The sequence below is a fragment of the Ictalurus furcatus genome, chromosome 29, assembly GCF_023375685.1.
Source record: "Ictalurus furcatus strain D&B chromosome 29, Billie_1.0, whole genome shotgun sequence".
Lineage (NCBI taxonomy): Eukaryota > Metazoa > Chordata > Actinopteri > Siluriformes > Ictaluridae > Ictalurus > Ictalurus furcatus.
The window spans coordinates 11,222,674-11,236,861 of record NC_071283.1 but is presented as its reverse complement, the minus strand read 5'-3'; the positions used below and the strand labels follow the sequence as shown (position 1 = coordinate 11,236,861).

The 14,188-nt window shown below is 37.9% G+C and overlaps 1 protein-coding gene across 1 annotated transcript in view; it reads right to left on the bottom strand.

The window, feature by feature from the left end:
• LOC128604279 (neurexin-2-like) overlaps positions 1 to 14,188 on the bottom strand; it is a 302,809-nt gene that overhangs the window by 252,124 nt on the left and 36,497 nt on the right. Inside the window, exon 8 of the mRNA XM_053619289.1 lies at positions 11,573 to 11,763. Within this exon, the coding sequence (XP_053475264.1) occupies positions 11,573 to 11,763 (191 nt within the window). The remainder of the gene's footprint in view (positions 1 to 11,572; positions 11,764 to 14,188) is intronic.

The following is a 14,188-nucleotide window of genomic DNA, read 5'->3' as shown; positions in this document are numbered from 1 at the left end:
TATGTAAATACTTTTCTTAAGGGCAGTGTTCATGTTCATAGGGCTACATAAAACCTACATAGGCTTTTCAGACAAATGATATAAACCCACATAGACATTTATAAAGGCTAAGTTTGATTTTGATGTTTGGCATGTCACATCAACAACACTGTGACTCCGAGCTGCGAAGGCAGTAATAAGGATAGCATCATGACTCAAAGTGGCATCAATAGAAACCTACGACACTTGTCTTAGGTGTTATGTCAACTTCACATAAAAATTGATGACGCTACTCTGAAGGACAGCTGATACCTGTTGGAATAAACCTTAATAAATATTTGCGTGTGCAGAATTATTCCAGTTGTCCTTAACGGGTTATGTAGGTGTTATGTCGCCTAATAGCCATAAATTCTGTCTCTATCAAAAACAAGTGACTTTCCTATATTTCCAATTCTGAATTCAAATCTAGACTTACAACCTACCTGTACACGGTGTTTAATCATGCTCGACAGGGACTAGTCAGATACATTTGTTGCAAGTATCGCTTTGCTACTTATCTGTCTGGCTTTTTATACTTTACTTCATTGTTTTATTCTATGTAAATTAATTGAATCAATACAAGTTGTTTTAAATCGGCTTTATACGTAAATCATACTTATTTATTTATTTATTTATTTATTTATTTATTTACTGCAACCCATGACTAGCTTGGATCATGTGTGTAGAAACAAGTCCTACAGTAAATAAGGGTATTTACAGATATACTGTATCTGAATCGAGCAGTTTTGAAAAGATGATCTATTATTGATGATCAGTATGATCTATTATTATAATACCCTTTTATCACGCTGAAGTTAGCGAGACAGAGAGAAAGCGAGAGAGAGACAGAGAGAGAAAAGGAGTGTTATAATTCACATGTCTACTCCATTTCTATCTCGCCAGTCTTTTCTGCTGATCACAGCTTCATGGCCAACAATCGGCTGATTGCACTGTGGTGCAGATTGATGACACACTCGCACCTTTTTTTCCACAGCTGCACTTAGACACAAAAGCCAAAAGAAGAGACAAGAGTTTCAACTGTATATATAGTTAGATAGCTATAGTGATATTATGCTTTGATTAAAAAAAAGAGAATAATTATATATTATATACGCAAGCAGTGTTATCTTTCAGTGTCCAGCCCCACAGTAAACAGCAAGTGTTTTACTTTTGCAAAAATGTGTATTATAATCAGCGCTGAATATCTCTTTGGCAAAGATGACAAGTAGGTACAAGGATATATCACCAAGATTAATTAGGCTTCAGTACAACCTTATGTGTTAATGGACTAAAGAGCAAAGATCAAGGCCACTCTGTGATATCATTTGCTAAAATTGCTGCTATTAGAGGTGTTAAAAATGAAACATAATGTTTGAAAACTACTCTTGTTGTGAGATACAGAGTGCAGATTGTTTGCAGTGATTAAAATAAAATGAATGATGTTCATTTTGAAGGGCTGCATTTTGAAAGGCATCAAAGCCCTGTCCTGTCATGTGTCTCACTTATCCTTGAAACAAAAAATGTTTTCATCAAACGTCACTGAGAATTTCTTTCACTAAGGAGATGCAGGAATCACTGTCTCAGCATTGTGTGTTATGGTTCCCATGTTCTTGAGTTTTATTTTGCTTTTTATTTCAGTCTGGTCTCCTCCTTGTCCTGTCATTGGTTCGTTGCTTGATTGTGTTCATCTTTTCTATGTTTAGTTTTGAGTTCATCTATTTATACCTTGTGCAAAATCATAAACATGTCTTAATGGTAGCTGATTCCGATTGGAATTGGTTTATGTCAGAAATCAGGAAGGGCTTCTATAGGTTTTACGTAGCCATATGAATATCTTGCATTCTCTCTCTATACACACAAGTGACTTCAAGACCACCTATGTTTTTTTGTAGTCCTGTCCTCGGTTTGTTGCCTTATTGTGTTCACCTGTCCCGTGTTTAGATCTCAAAAGTTTGTCTATCTATACATCACTGTGTCTATGTCTATCCCAGGGGACTTGGGGCGCGACGTGGGGGACACCCTGGATGAGATGCCAACCCATTGCAGGGCAGAATCACACACACATTTACACACTACAGACAATTTGGAAATGCCAATCAGCCTACAATGCAAGTCTTTGGACTGGGGGAGGAAACCCGGAGAAAACCCCCGAAGCACAGGGAAAACATGCAAACTCCGCGCACACAGGGCGGCAGTGACGGAAATCGTACCCCCAACCCTGGAGGTATGAGGCAAACGTGCTAACCACTAAACCACCATGCCCCCCTATATTAACATTAAAATCCTTTTTAATGTACATTTTGTAAGTAGAAGGAATATGAGACTAAAAACAAAAGTAGGTAGTTAGCAAGGTGATGGTATGCATGTATTCACATTTAACCCTATAAATTCCTCTGTAGCAGTAGACTAAAACTTCCTAGGCAGTCTTTCTTGATTAAGTCTTCCTTAATCCACAGATGTTTTGTTAATTGGCTAATTAGTAGAATCATGTGTATTAAAGCATGGATACACATTATGGGAAACACTGATTAGTCTACAGTGACTCTCCATAAAAATACATCTATAGACTAGGTGTCATTTAAATTAAAAACAAGTTTCATCTATCAAATTATTATTATTTTTTATTTATTTACCTCTGCTTGTTATACATTATATAATATAATGTATTACTAACAAAAAGACATAGGGCCAGTTTGTTCTCGCAAGACCCCATTTATAAGCTAATTAGCTTTGCAAGCTTATACACATTTTGGTAATAGCTTCAAACATTAGCATATTTAAATATAGGCAACTCAGTGTTTATGTCCAGCTTTAACACTAGGAAGTATGTTTACTCCAGTTGGAATGCACCCCACTGTTGTGTTTCATGCTAATTAGTTGGCATTGCATACATTAAAATGAAGAAAACCTGGATTAAGCTGCTGTTTCAGCAACAGCTAACTGGCTTAGAAAAGATGGCATGACTGCTTAGGACATTCAAAGCACCTAAGCCCTGTCAAACGAATCCAGCAATTACGGTGACATTTCAGTACACAAGGCTGGAACTAATCCAAGATGGCAGGAAACACATTTGTATCACTTTGATGTCTCTCTCGCTCGCTCTCTCTCTCTCTATACACAAACACTCAAAAATGATATGTGACACCATTGAAACGTGATCTTAAGTGCTTGTTTGAATATTTTGCCCCCCGTCTAATAAGGCACTATCCTATCTACGCACAATTGCATAGTGCTTTCCTTCTTAGGTGTCTTGTGATTTTGTTGAAATCAATGTTCATGGCCTTTCTGATGGAAGCCATTTCCTTTCAGTAATTGCACCAAGACTGACTCAGAGGGTCTCTCCTGTTCGAAGTGGAGGCTCAAAAGTATCTAACATTCCCTTAACAGGTCTCGAGAAACACTCTCTTGTGCAAATAAAACCAATCAGAAGTCCAGCAAGGCTGCATACATGGCAAAGTGGGACTCCCTGTGCAATATCCCTGAGTTTTGCGCGAGCAGTCATGATGGCCAGACAGGGAAAAGGAGGCATTGCTTTGGTGAGAATATCACAGCATGTTTCTGAATGCACTATTATAGCTGGGTTTTCTTTCCGGATAATAGATATGCAACAGATATAATGCTTGAGTCGTAAAAAAAAATTCACAAGTCAGCAGGTTTATGCTTATAGCAAACGAAGACTCTCTGTCACCTAGTTTAAACAGCAAAAATGCTGACAAGGTTGTTTTTTCTAAATTCTACTACCTTTCCTTTGGCCCATATCGCCTCTCGCTTTGCAATTTTCTCCCTTTTTTGCTGGAAGGATTACTCCAGAGGCACTCTAATGGCCATGCACATGCTAACCATTCAGACAGTAAGATTCAATGAAGCCTGCATTATTAACTTGAGCTTGTTGTTCATACCATTAGCTGTGTCTAAATTATGAACTAGGCCAAACATGCTTAAACAAAGGGATACGCCAAGAATATGGAACGTACGCCATTGAGAATTCCTCATAAATTCAAACAAGCAAAGTGGTGGGATTTTGTTTGATATGATGAAATGGTGCAAATGCTAACCCTGTCCCGAATGCTAATTCCAGCCATTGTAACTTGCCATATAAATTGTCAGACTACTTTGATCTTGATGCTAAATAAAGAATGAAACCAGAAAGGGTGTGCTGTTCTAGAAAAATAAACAATGACGGATAACTGGGGTTATTGTACTGTTACCACCCCGAAGTTGATTAGACTTCAATTGAACCACATCCCTAAGTGTTTTATTGCTTTTACACAACAGCAATTTGCAAACAATTTCATTGATTGATTTAAGAATGGCACATTGTAGTTTTAAAAAAAAAAATCAATTTATAGTTGCAAGCAAACAAACAAATACCCCAGACGAACAGACTCACAAAAACCTCAGTTTCTCATGTTACAGAGAAGCTGAAAAGTCCTCCATCCCGAATACTTTGTTGTCGGAAAACTTAATCTTTACTGTTACAAAGTGCTGGCACTGGAGCCTTATTTAAAAAAAAGTGTTAAATAAGCATGAATATCTATTACACATTTCATTGTTTATTTGACATCAAAAAGCTGTATGTCTATTGTAAGTCTTTAGTTAATGTTTAGGTACGTTTATGTCATACAGGGCTACGTAGCTGCTATGAACACCTTCAATTAAAGTGGCACAGTGATTTCAATCTGGATCATTTCAGCTACTCTGGGGTTTTTTTTCATCCCTTTATTCTGATCCATGCTGGTTTGTCTTGCGGGATGTGATGTCCATGTTCTTCCAATTTCCAGCTTTACTGACACAGCTGCAGATTCCTGTCACTGATATGGGACCTCTTGAGTAAAATTGGTCATAGTGAGGTCGAATTTGCTTTAGGATACTGTCATGGTTACGGGTATAAAAAATGACAAATGAATTCGGGCAGGATGTGGATCTCATAGGGGGTAAATATAAGGTGAATTTATCAAGACTGCTGGCTTTATATCTTACCTAGCTCTGTTGGTATATACTAATAATAAATACTATATACACTTTAACCATATTTATAGTAAAATGAACCCCTTGAAACATCTTACATATTTCTGGATGGTCATACAACATATTTAGTATTCAGTCTGTGTCCCCTTTAATGGGAAATACACTCTCTTTTACTGTATCTTCTCAAACCACCAGTGGTACACCGCACATCTATAATGTCCACTTGTGATTAATGTATTCACTTTCATTGCCCCAGGAGCTCCAAAATAAAGTCTTGGCCCAAGCTCATTAATAAATAATACTTAAAAAGTATAACAAAAGCATAACTGTTTTTGATCCATGTCCTGTCCATATCCCTGAAAGCTACTGCAAATGGGCCAGTGAAGACGTTTCACTCTGTCCAAATTTTCAAAAGGAAATGGTTAGGGATGGTTTTAAAAAGCCTTCTTGACCGCTTCAAATGTTCCATGAGGAACCCATGAGCTCATCTTACAGCAGGTTTAATTTAAAATGTCTGGGAAAGAAGGAGACTGAAAAGAAAAGATGAAAAAAAAAAAACTATCCCACTCTCTTCTGAGCTGAACTCTGAAACATCCATTTAGGCAAGTCACAGTTTTGAGATGAGATTTGGCTTTGAGACGAGCACATTCATTTACACCTAAGTGCCTTTTAACCAGCATCATTTCACTGAAAGGATTTCACCGGCAAGATTCATTACAGGTTGAAAAGGGAGGGCGGGGGGGGGGGGGGGGATCCTGTCTTTTAGCTTCACAACCACTATCAGCATCTCAGCTGTGATGAAGACCAGGAACTGTCAATTGTTTCCTCTATCAGTGCAAGAGATTGCAAAGAAATCACTGATTTAGGGCCTTCAAGACATTACAAGTGTAATTAGACTTTGTGTCTTTACATGTGAAGACACATGCGGTGCTGTGAAGGAGGTTTGTTACCACTTTCAAGTTAATCTGTGATAACATTATGAGATACATATGAACATGTGATAACATTAACACTGTTATGTGACATGCCAGTACACTGAGCCACAAAATCAGATATCATGGTGTTAAATGTAGTGTCGTGTCACTTGAATTGTGTAATGTCAACTAATGGCAGGTAAATTGATTCAAGCAGTCCTTATATCAGTAGATGGTGTTATACAGATCGATGTATGTGTTGTGTTGCATTAAGAACACCAACCGTAAGTAACGCTTTAAACTGACGGTGATCTCACTGGACATTAAGCTGGTGTGAGGCTATATTTCTCAATCCAGTTAGCAAACTGCAAGTGGCTGTTACAACCCAGCTCAAGCACAGACTCATTTTTCAAGGTGAGGAGTCCACCACAGCTGCCAGACGGTGTGTTTGGCTAGCGGATTTTGGCTTGGCACGGGGAGTAGGTATTATTTTCCCTTGAACTGAATGCACATGATTGCACACAAGCCCACCAGCACTACCTCCTGAGCAGACACATGTGAAAGCTGAACAAACAGAATAAAAACCGAGAAAAACTAATCATAATAACTGCTTGCTTGCGTCACTCATATAGTCCCTTTCACTCCAACTCTACCTGCTTCTTTCTAATGTTATTCTTACACTTCTTCTCTCTCCTTTCCACCTTTTTCCTCTGTGTCTCACATATTATCAGTCATCATTGTGACTAATTTATTTCGAAAGACATTTTGATAAGCCCAGGACATGATTTAGATGGTAAATTCCACACTTCCAGTTATGAAGTGTGTGGCATTTAAATAACAAGTACCTTTCCCAAATTCATCCCACATTCAGTTGTGGAGGGTAAGTGTGTGTGTGTGTGTGTGTGTGTGTGTGTGTGTGTGTGTGAGAGAGAGAGAGAGAGAAAGAGAGAGAGAGAGAGAGAGAGAGAGAGAGAGAGAGGAGAACGCAATTTCAGCCTAACATTATGAAAATCTATTATATAACTGCTAAGAAGATCCTGCACATAGTCGCATATGATGTCTTGGAAAAGGTAGGCCATTTCTGAGACACACAAACAAAACTTCATAAAAAGACCAAGTTGCAAAATGGCTAAACAATCAAACAAAGAAGAATTTCTCTGAGGCAGAAGCTGAAGTACTTACTACTATTATAAAAAACAAAACAAAAAACAACAACAACATTATTTAGCAACGTATACATCTGAGTCACAGCACCTGAAAAAGCCAAAATTTGTAGGAATATTGGTGCATGGTGGAAAACGTTCATATATTCTAGATTCATTACACATAAAGTGATTTTTTTTTGTTTGTTTGTTTTAATCTGGATGGTTACGGTTTACAGCTCATGGAAATCAAAAATCCAGTATCTCAAAATATTAGAATAAAGAATCTATAATATACAGAAATGTCGACCTTCTGAAAAGTATGTTTATTTATGCACTCGATACTCGGTCAGGGCTTTAATCCTTTTGCATGAATTACTGCATGAATGCGGCGTGACATGGAGACAATCAGCCTGTGGCACTGCTGAGGTGTTCTGGAAGCCCAGGTTGCTTTGATAGCGGCCTTCGGCTCGTCTGTATTGTCGGGTCTGGTGTCTCTCATAGATTCTCTATGGGGTTCGGGTCAGGCGAGTCGGCTGGCCAGTCAAGCACAGTAAAACCACGGTCAGCAAACCAGTTACTAGTAGTTTTGGCACTGTGGGCAGGTGCCGAGTCCTGCTGGAAAAGGAAATCAGCATCTCCATAAAGCTCGTCAGCAGATGGAAGCATGAAGTGCTCTAAAATCTCCTGGTAGACGCTGCAGTGACTCTCAACTTGAGAAAACACACTGGACCAACACCAGCAGATGACATGACACCTCAAATCATCACTGACTGTGGAAACTTCACACTGGACTTCAAGCAACTTGGATTCTGTTCCTCTCCACTCATCCTCCAGACTCTGGGACCTTGATTTCCAAATGAAATGCAGCATTTACTTTCATCTTCCCCGTGATCATGATTGTGTGTTCTGAACCAGACTGAGCGATTAAAGAATCAGGAAACCTTTGCAGGTGTTTTGAGTTAATTCGCTGATTAGAGCTCTCTTCAGGTCGACATTTCTGTATTATAAATTCTTTATTCTAATATTTTGAGATACTGGATTTTTGATTTCCATGAGCTGTAAGCCATAATCATCAATATTAAAACAAACAAAAAAAAGGCTTCAAATATTTCACTTTATGTGTAATGAATCTAGAATATATGAAAGCTCCACTTTTTGAATTAAATTAAGAACTTTTTTTTACTTTTACATGATATTCTAATTTTTTGAGATGCACCTATATAAGTAAGGTCAAAAGAAAATGGTTTGACATAAAAACTAAATTAATTGCTTTCTCTACTACCAGGGGAGATCAAACAATGACAAAGCCTTTTAACATTGGCCAAATGCTGTGGCTAACAGAACCAACTTATAAACCGTTTTCATCCTCCGAAAAAAATATATATAAATAAATAAATACATACATACATCATACCATTCTCTAAATATCTGTCGCCTCCTAAGGGAATCATGTGCTAACCCTTCCAGTAATGTCAATTCTGCCATTTGCACAGCCTCAGCTTACACCTACCGTCTATACAGACCAGACCATTCTCCTTTCATAAAACACATTTCACAACTAGCCTCATTTGTCTTAAAACGGATTTGGTTTGACTTGCTCTCTTATTTTTATTTATTTATTTTTGTTATGTATATGCTTACAATTTCCTTAATGCCATTTAGGCCTATATGAAATTATAATATAACATAATAATACATTTGTGTGTATTTGAAATAAATGAGCGATTTGAACTTGACAGAGTAATCCGTATATAAAAATACAGCAACTCAATGCAAATTATAAGACGTGAAGCTGATCAATCAAGTGTTACATTATTTAGTCTTCTTATGCTTAAATGTACACACACTCAAGGAGCAGGAGAAGGCTATGAATGTTTTTCTGAATTTACAGTATTTCCAGTACCACTTTTTGTGTGTGTAAACGCTCATACACATAAATCCGTTCGTATCCAGCTTGATAAATGAGGCCCATTGTTAGTGTTGGCAAACTCCTGTGGTATAAGAGGAATAAAGCACTTCTAAAAACAAGCAACTTCAGGGTGCGTAATTATTTTCCAACATTCCCTGTCAAGTTTTATTCATTACATATTATATTGCAATGCTTTATTGTATAAACTGGAGATATCAGGCTAACTTACAAGCGCCTGATTGTAAAATACAGACTATTTCCCGCCGTCATCAAACCGCCAAGTAAATTTCTAGTAGAAATAGTCTCTTCTCCGCCTCTGGTGTACTGCTTGAGAGACTGTTTCATATCGCATAATGTTTTCATCCTCCAGAAGGTCTTAATCGGTAGTGTGAAAACCACAGGCGTATTTTATCAGCAGTGGTAGGAGCATCAGAGTGAGACGGAAAGTCTTCTGACTGACAGGAAGAACTCAGTCTGGCTGGTTCTGTGATGATACAGTCTGTCTAACATCTTACATACAAATTTCAAGGCATTAACGTGGGCCTGAAAGGTTTTAACTCTGAGCACATGGGGGGGATAAGAGGGATAATCTGTTTCCCGGGGAGGGTAAACTTTGTAATATTACTCTTTTCCCAATGATTTTATATGCTGTATCATTTGTAGCTTTTGGCATTAATGCGAGATTTAAAGTTCTGTGCTTGAAAGAAATTCGACAATTATCCAGGGGTTTGGACTTGCATTTCCATTAAACTCCAGTTAATTGACTGTGTCTGTGTCAGTCACTGGATGATCCACCAGGTGAGTGATGTAGGTTTCGTTATAACTTTGGAAAGAACACACTGATCACACCACCTGACCTGATTAAAGTTGAATATTACATATTAATGATGGTTCTTTTTTATTAAGGCGAATTAAGGCGAAAAGTCAGTGTTCAAACATGTAACATAAATCAAAACATCATCAAAACAAAAACAAAACATCATCAAAACAAAAATCATTAGTCCTATTCGAATTGGATTAGTTGATCAGTGGGACGTCGGTGATAAATGATTTATACGTCTCCTCAGTGATAAAAATCTCACATCTGGACAGCAATAACATGAGCATAGGAGGAGTGAGTTTCTAGCAGGTTGTGTTTTCTATGAAACCATAGAATAGATTTGTGTCACACAGTCATACGATCATGGTCCATTCATAACATGGCATCAAAGTGGTCATAGAGGCACTAATACTCGCAAAGTACCAACTTTACCAAGATGATAAGAACGATCAAAAATACAGAATGCTAGACAGTTGTGGAGAACAACTCTTCAGGTTTAGTACGATGGTTGAAAAATAAAGCTGTTATTTTGAAACGTCCGTCCACTCCTTTTTGCTAGTTAATGTCGGACATAGCATTACAATAGTAGGTTGTCACAAACATTATGACGTTTTTGTTGTTCAGAGGACATAATCAGCTAGCTAGATGGCTGGAATAATATTATAGTATTATGGTAACAGAGTGGAAAACAAAAACACAAAAACAAACAAACAAAAAAACCTCCCCAGGTAATACTATTACTATGTAGCAACCGCTTATTGTGAACTTGTCATGGATGAGAAAAGTGGCTTACTTGGACTACATTTGGACTACGCTATATATTGCTACCAAACCGTAGGGGAAAAAAAAACAATGTATTGCTAGTAAAGTACTGTTAGTTAGGCTGCAAGGTTAGTGTACTGAGAATGCTTTACTTTGTCTTAGGTAAAACAGAAACAAAGCCCTAGAATGTGTCTGACTAATCTACCTATTGCTAGCAGACTACTATCTAGAGCTCGCAGGAGCCTAGCTACCTGTCTGACATTGTATTACTTTGTCTCAGGTAAACTAAAGGGAAAAAGGTAACTAGTCTACTGCTAACTGTAGGTTAACCCTAGCTAACTCTGTCGGAGAATGCCATACTTTGTCTCAGGTTAAAAAAAAAAAAAAAAAAAAAAAGAAAGAACGAAAAGAAAAGGGAAAAAAGCTAGCTAGTCTACTGCTAGCTGTAGGTTAACCCCAGCTAATCCTGTCTGATAATGTCTTAATTTGTCCGAGGTAACAGGAAAGGAAAAAGGGGAGAGCTAGTCTACTGCTAGCAGTAGGTTATGCCTAGCTAGCCTGGTCTGAGAATGCCTTACTTTATCTGAGGTAAAATAAAAGGAAAAGGGTAAGTAGTCTACTGCTAGCTGTAGGTTAACCCTAGCTAGCCTGGTCTGAGTATGCCTTACATTATTTGAGATAAAAGAAAAAGAAAAAAAAAAGAATATGACGAAACCGCATATTGCTAGGAAACTACTGCTAGGTAGGCTGCAGGTTTAGCCTCCAGCTAGCAATAGCCTAGATACCTGTCTTACTTTGTGCCAGGAAAATAAACAACAACAAAACCATTAAATTGTTTGAGTGAAAAGGGATATTTCCCTTGCCTCCCCAAGTATACAAATCTATAAATTCAGCACTGTAAACACTAATGTACAGACACACAGCATGTCTTTTATGTATCCATAGAAAGGCCATCAACAATGTGTGTTATTAGTGACCCACAGACATTTTTGCGACGACCCAACATAATGTGTGTGTTATTAGTGACACATGATACCTTTAAGGTCCAGATTGCGGGCTCCGTTGGAGTGCTGGGTGACGGTGTGGGAGTCGATTTTCAGTGTGTGCATGTTGTTAGTGTCACGGGAAACCACCACGTTGTGCCACTGGTTGTCATTCAGCGGCTTGTCTGAGTTGCCTTTCATCAGAGAGGGTCCATTGCCCAGGTCGAAGACGTAGTGGATATACCTGAGAGAACAATAAAAGCAAACGCTTACTTCCAGACTGAAGAGTGTATTAGAGAAATAACTTCTATCCTGTGCACACGTTGTGATTTCATATTCCTGATTTATTATCTTGTGGCTGTATTAAGTTGTCTGCATGAGTAGCTGATGAATTAAATAAAGTAAAATAATCTATATTTTATTTATAAAATTCCAAAAACAAATACATGCAAAATAATAATGAGCTGGATCAAGTGCTATTTTTAAGCTGTTCAATAATGAGTGTGGAATCCATATTGTTGCAGTAAACAATTAGTCCAGTGATTAATGTAATAATTAGGACTAGGACTATTCATGCAGCAATATTTTGGCAGTATACTAGACTCTTTCTGAATGTATTGGAACAGCAAGGCCAAGTCTATTGTTTTATCTATACATTGAAGACATTTGGGTTTGAGATAAAGATGAATATGAGACGACAGATCAGAATTTCAGCTTTCTAATCCTAATCAAAAATATTGGAACATGTGACTGATATGTGGAACATGTGACATGGGCAGCAAAAAACAAACAGGTGTTTTTTGCTGCCCAGGTGTGCCCTGTTAAATTGTTTGTTTGAAGAGTTAATAGCTCTGAAAGTCTACACTTGGTTTGAGCCCTAGGTTTCACCTGTGAAGACTGCATTTATTGTTAAATAGGATAAACCAACATGAAGACCAGAGAGCTGTCTATGGGAGAAAAGCAAGCCAATTTGAAGCTGAGAAAAAAAGCGGGAAAATCTATCTGAGCCATTGCACAAGCATTAGGCATAGCCAATAAAACTATTTGGAATGTCCAGAAAAATAAGAAAAAAACACTGCTGTACCAACAACCAGACATGGAACAGATCGGCCAAGGAAAACAACAGCAGAAACACTATGAGAGCTGTGAAGAAAATCCCCAAAACTACAGTTGGTGACGTCACTGACAACCTTCACAGGGCAGTGGTGAAGGTATCACAATCCAACATTCAAAGAAGACTTACAGTGCAGAAATAGAGACGTCATACCACAAGATCCACCGCAAACCATTCAACACTGGTAAGAAGTGGAAAGCCAGATTGGAATTCACAAAGTGTAGAGATGAGCCACAAACGTTCTGGAACCTCATCCAAAGTGATGGAAAGGCCAAATAAAGTAAGGACCTGCTCATAATCCAAAACATACAAGCTCATCAGTCAAGAATGCTGGAGGTAGTGTCATGGCTTGGGCTTGCATGGCTGCTTCTGTAATGGGCTCTCTAATCTTTATTGATGACGTAACTTAAAGCTGAAACCATAAACATTCGTAGCATATCTATCCTTTAATCTCAAACCTAAATGTCTTTGGTGTATGGCCCAAACAAATGAATAGGCCTTGCTGTTCCAAGAGTTTTAGAGGGGACTGTATATTTTATTTTATTTTAAAGTTGTCTTTTGCTATTGTATTACATCATGTTACATTTGACGGCAAAGAAAAATATTTCCTTCTTCAATAACCCATCCCTGAACATGTGGAATTTTCCCCATGTATATACTGGTCACTTTTTGTATTTAAGTGACTGACTTAAATTGTCATTTTTACCCTCCTAATTCTGCTTTATTCATATTTTATGTGATTATGTGTTTAACGTACATCCTAGATGAATAACTCAAAGACCCCAGGCTTAAACAAAAGGATTGCTCAACTAGTGCACATATTTCTGCAATTATTTCATCTGTGATGGTTTACAAAGCTGTCGGCTTTTGACAAAACACGCAAATGTTTTATTGCTTTGTGAAAAACTGGGCTATAAATATGTCAGAATGACAAGGCTGGATGGATGGGGATGCTGATGCTCTGTTCAAACAAAAAGATGCGAGGCAGCATTTGAGCTCCGCCCATTTGAGCAGATTTTGTTCTGTTCTCACATAAAACGCATGTCACATACAACCAAAACAGTACAAATCTGTCATCTGGGAAAGTCCAGCTCCAGCTCAGTCTCACTGGTTGACCAGAAATAGATCATTCTCACAGTACATTCACCTAAAATTGTTGCTATAGGAAGGTGTAGAATAACAAGTAACAGACATCAGTACATACTAAATAAGGCACTAAATAAATTAATCAATTCTAACATATTGTAGGGGGCCAAGCATTTTCGTATTAAGATAGAAATGTTTTAAATAAAATGCTATGCTATGATCTATTTCTGCACTATGAATATGTAGTTCTCTTCACTTTGTTTGTCTTACAAGCCGGTAGCATTTCTTGTCACAGTCATAAACCAGCAAATATCACTACAGCTTTATCGACAGCAGTCTAAACCCTTCAGGAGAGAAGGGTTCAGCCTCTTTTGTTTTATGGATGAGTATTAGCCTAAGTCTTACTCTTTTCTCAGTGGTGTTAAGCTTGCCAGCCGATTTTAGTCTTTTGTCTAGACAAAAGTTCTAA